Raw genomic sequence first — 3,708 nt, 5'->3', positions numbered from 1 at the left:
TTGCCTGCGGCTTCACGGTCTGGAGGAGATCATTCTGGGCTGGTTCGTCGCATAGGTGAGACGCAAAACCCTCCCAGTCCATGCCCAGGAGATCCTCAACCCGAGGTGAGTTGCCTCTGTGCTCGATGCCAGTCAGCACACTAGCTGGCATGTCGTCGATGCTTGATAACAGGGCCTCAATCTCCCCACACTCCTGCAAAATCCCAATCTGATCCATTGAGTTGTTCGCGTAGTTGGGCTCCAGGACACCACCATTCAGATCTATGGGGTCCATGATCATGGGTTCCTCACTACAGGCTGTATCATTAGTGATGATGGTGATCGGCTGGTTCTGGTCTAACATAGTTTCCGAGTTTCCCTGAGGTAGGCTTGATGTTGATGATGACATGTCACCGACCGGCCTAGAGCATTCCATTGACTTGGTGGGCTCAAGCACCGGCTGCTTCTTCGTGCTGCTCCTTGGTGCCCGGCCGCCTCGGCGCTTGGAAGCGGTGGAAAGCTTGTTCATGTCGATGGTTATGGTGGTTTCCTTGCCAGCGGTGTACATGCGCCGGAAGCTGTGGATCTGCCTGCTAAGATGAGCGTTCCAGTAATTCTTGATCTCGTTGTCAGTCCGCCCTGGCAGGTGACTGGCGATCAGTGACCATCTGTCAGCCAGTTCATGAAGATGCATGCTCGTTAGTGAGAGCTATTTAAATATAAATGGGAAGCGGTGCTCTACGAGCTAAGATAGTACTAACTCGAAACACCGGACCAGGCAGACTAATTAGAGAGTATACCTTAGGATATAGATATATCGTGGACTATATTGAGTGTCAAACCTTTGAGATCTCTCAAGCTAAAGCTATGCACCTTTAACGCTGAATTTAAAATGACGCTAATAGCCCCGATTTCCCACTATAGCGTCAAATCTGGAGTCGTTTGCCCGCTAAGCCGCTATACAAAACCAACCTTCTGCATTATTTTTTGTTCTAGTTTCTGACGCATTGATGCAAAGCTTGGTTATTTAAATAGAACGCCTGATTGTTGCTCGGGTTTTGATATACGAACATATGTATATGTTAAGTATATGCATTATATCATATATGATGCCTTATTGTATACTTATTTTTGTTAGAATTAGTCTTGACATTAGTTGTACACATGCATGTGTACATGTCGTGTGAGTTATAGCCAGTCCTTAGCTGCACGTATTCGTTAGTTAGTGAGTCAGCTGCAGGGGTGGCCCTCTAGTCGTGCATGTAGTTGGCTAGTGAGTTGTTGGTGCATGCCTTGGTTGTTAGCTTCAGCGGGTTGTTTGGCCGGTGAGGGCTGAGAAAAGATGTAGCCACGGTATGGTCACCAGGGAAATCTTTTTGGCAAAGCCATTGTGATCCTCTTCCTTGGTGCATGTGTGTGTGTGTGTGTGTGTGTGTGTGTGTGTGTGTGAGAGAGAGAGAGAGAGAGAGAGGGAGAGAGAGAGAGAGAGAGAGAGAGAGAGAGAGAGAAGATAGAGCATGTGAGGAAGAAGTGAGGTGCGGCGAGGAGGCGATGCCAACAATTATTTTCAAATTTTCATGATTTATGGAAAACGCTAAATTGGTTTCGCTTCGCAACAGCTCCGCTATAGCTTTTTCGTTAGCTTCTGGCCCAACAACCAGTAAATGGCAATAGCCCGCTATTTAAACAATGAGTATGTATTCCTCTTCACATGCAATTCGGCGAAGAAATCCTAGCTAGAGCCCATGCAACTCTCGCACTGATTGTACCCCATCACTGCCGATACCATTGATTGCCTAAGTGACATTCTACTTAATTTCCTGAACTAATTGGGAACAGGAATCCGGCACCAATCGCAAAAAAGAAAAAAAAGAAAAAAAATCAACGATGTTATCCTAGGTCTCAAGGATCACATGGTTCGTCTCTCGCACTGATAGAGCCATTTTGCAAGTACATGCCCGAACTAATTTGCAAGTTGTTTACTTTATTGTTCCTCGCGTTTCCTGGCTGGTAAAGTTAATATGACCAACAAAATGTCGCGCATGATCATGAACCATGAGATAGGCTGGAGAGGACCAGTACACATTCTACATCATCGGGGTTAGCATCAATCTCCTCAGCTCGCGCTGGGGGTGACAGCAATGTCATCTTTTAAGTGGATTAGCAAGATCCAGAGCGCCACCAAGTACATTGACTAATACTGATGTTGAGAACTGAGCAATACTAGACTACTAGGGCAATACTAGACTACTAGCAGCCGCCCCTCTCTAGTGTACACTGAGCTTTCTGAGTGAGTGAGAACGTCTGGAGCACGGCACCAGTTGGTCTGCTGCGCCGGAGAAATTATTGTAATGTGTCATAGATTGAACGATTGTAATGTACCCACTCTTGTTTAAAACTACAGCCGTTCAATTTATGAGACATCACAATCGCGAATGGATCTGATCACAGGAAACATCTGATCATTGAAACATCTACATAACATACATCACAATTACGAAACCTAGACGCTGTTCTAGTGCTTAAAGGTTGTTGCGTTAAACATCTAATCATTTGTTTAGTGAACCTGTTCTTATTTAAAATCATATATAGCTAACAATTTATAATGTGTGCACTGCCTTGAAAAGGAAAAAATACATGTAGAACTACGCGAACCAATAAAAGGGGTGGCCCTAAAATATAATCCCACGTACACATGCATAGACCAACAACCCGTCTCGTAAAAGAAAATCTCATGTACACCCAATATGATGCATCAACAATTTCACAGATGGAAATGAGTCCTCATACCCTTCCTTTTGTGCGTTGCCTTTCATATGTCACCACCAACAAATTGGTAATTACATCCTATTTTGCGTAAAAGAAAAGGGGAGTTATATGTTTTGTGGGCTCAAGAAACTAAGTAATGGATAAAACTTAAAAACAAATAAAGTTGGAGTACTGATTTAAAATTATCCACTTCACAGGTGCAAAGGTTAGATGCGATTGGATCATGCACTCCTATTTTTTCAGAAAGAAAGCAAGTGAGTCACATTTAAGAAAGACAGTGCGAGAATTTACAGTTTTAACAAAGTATCATTCTGTTGCCCCAGTTAAGAGATATTTAATAAAACACAGTTGACGCGACAGCGCAACCTAGCTTGGTCCATGTGTGTGTTGTTGGATTTTTGCCACATAGTTAAGAGAGGATATAGTGATAAACTGAATACATGGCAAACACAAAAACACGAAACGCAAGAAAAACGGCTAAATCTTGTCGTGTATGACTTGAGAAATAAGTTGGTCAAGAAATAGCAAATCTGTTTCTGTGCAATGATGTGGGCCATAGAATTGTATAGTCGAGGGAATAACCTTTAATCTATAGCGCCAGAATATTACGCCACCACTAAATGTGAAAGGGAGCGAAAAATGGGATCGCTAATTTACATTTAGTGTTCCTTTCTGTTAAAGGGAGCATGTACATTATTTCTAGGTGTGAAATGAATATAGGCAAAGACTAAAATCATATATTAATATACAAGACCGGTAATGGATTAACACATATACATTGACTAAGATCAGTTCCTCAAATTTGTATGTAACTAGATGCAACTTAATTGTTTTATATCAAAATCAGCAAAATATTACAAGAATGCAACATTAATACAGATATCTGCCTCTGTTTTTGGCATGCTTAATTTTGCCTTGGTCCTGTTCAATGCTCATGGATGGGGTGCATTATTTTCAAAA

At 42.4% G+C, this 3,708-nt stretch overlaps 1 protein-coding gene across 1 annotated transcript; it reads right to left on the bottom strand.

Annotated features, from left to right (window-relative positions):
* Positions 1-4: 4 nt before the first annotated feature.
* Positions 5-673, bottom strand: LOC119345642 (myb-related protein P-like; the record flags this gene model as incomplete). Its single annotated transcript, XM_037615631.1, has 1 exon — positions 5-673. A coding segment is annotated over exon 1 (669 nt), but the record flags the coding sequence as incomplete, so codon positions are not given.
* Positions 674-3,708: the final 3,035 nt, after the last annotated feature.

Source organism: Triticum dicoccoides, unplaced genomic scaffold (assembly GCF_002162155.2).
Source record: "Triticum dicoccoides isolate Atlit2015 ecotype Zavitan unplaced genomic scaffold, WEW_v2.0 scaffold263641, whole genome shotgun sequence".
Taxonomy (NCBI): Eukaryota; Viridiplantae; Streptophyta; class Magnoliopsida; order Poales; family Poaceae; genus Triticum; species Triticum dicoccoides.
Note: the sequence above shows the minus strand (reverse complement) of the source record. Positions and strands in the feature narration are given on the sequence as shown.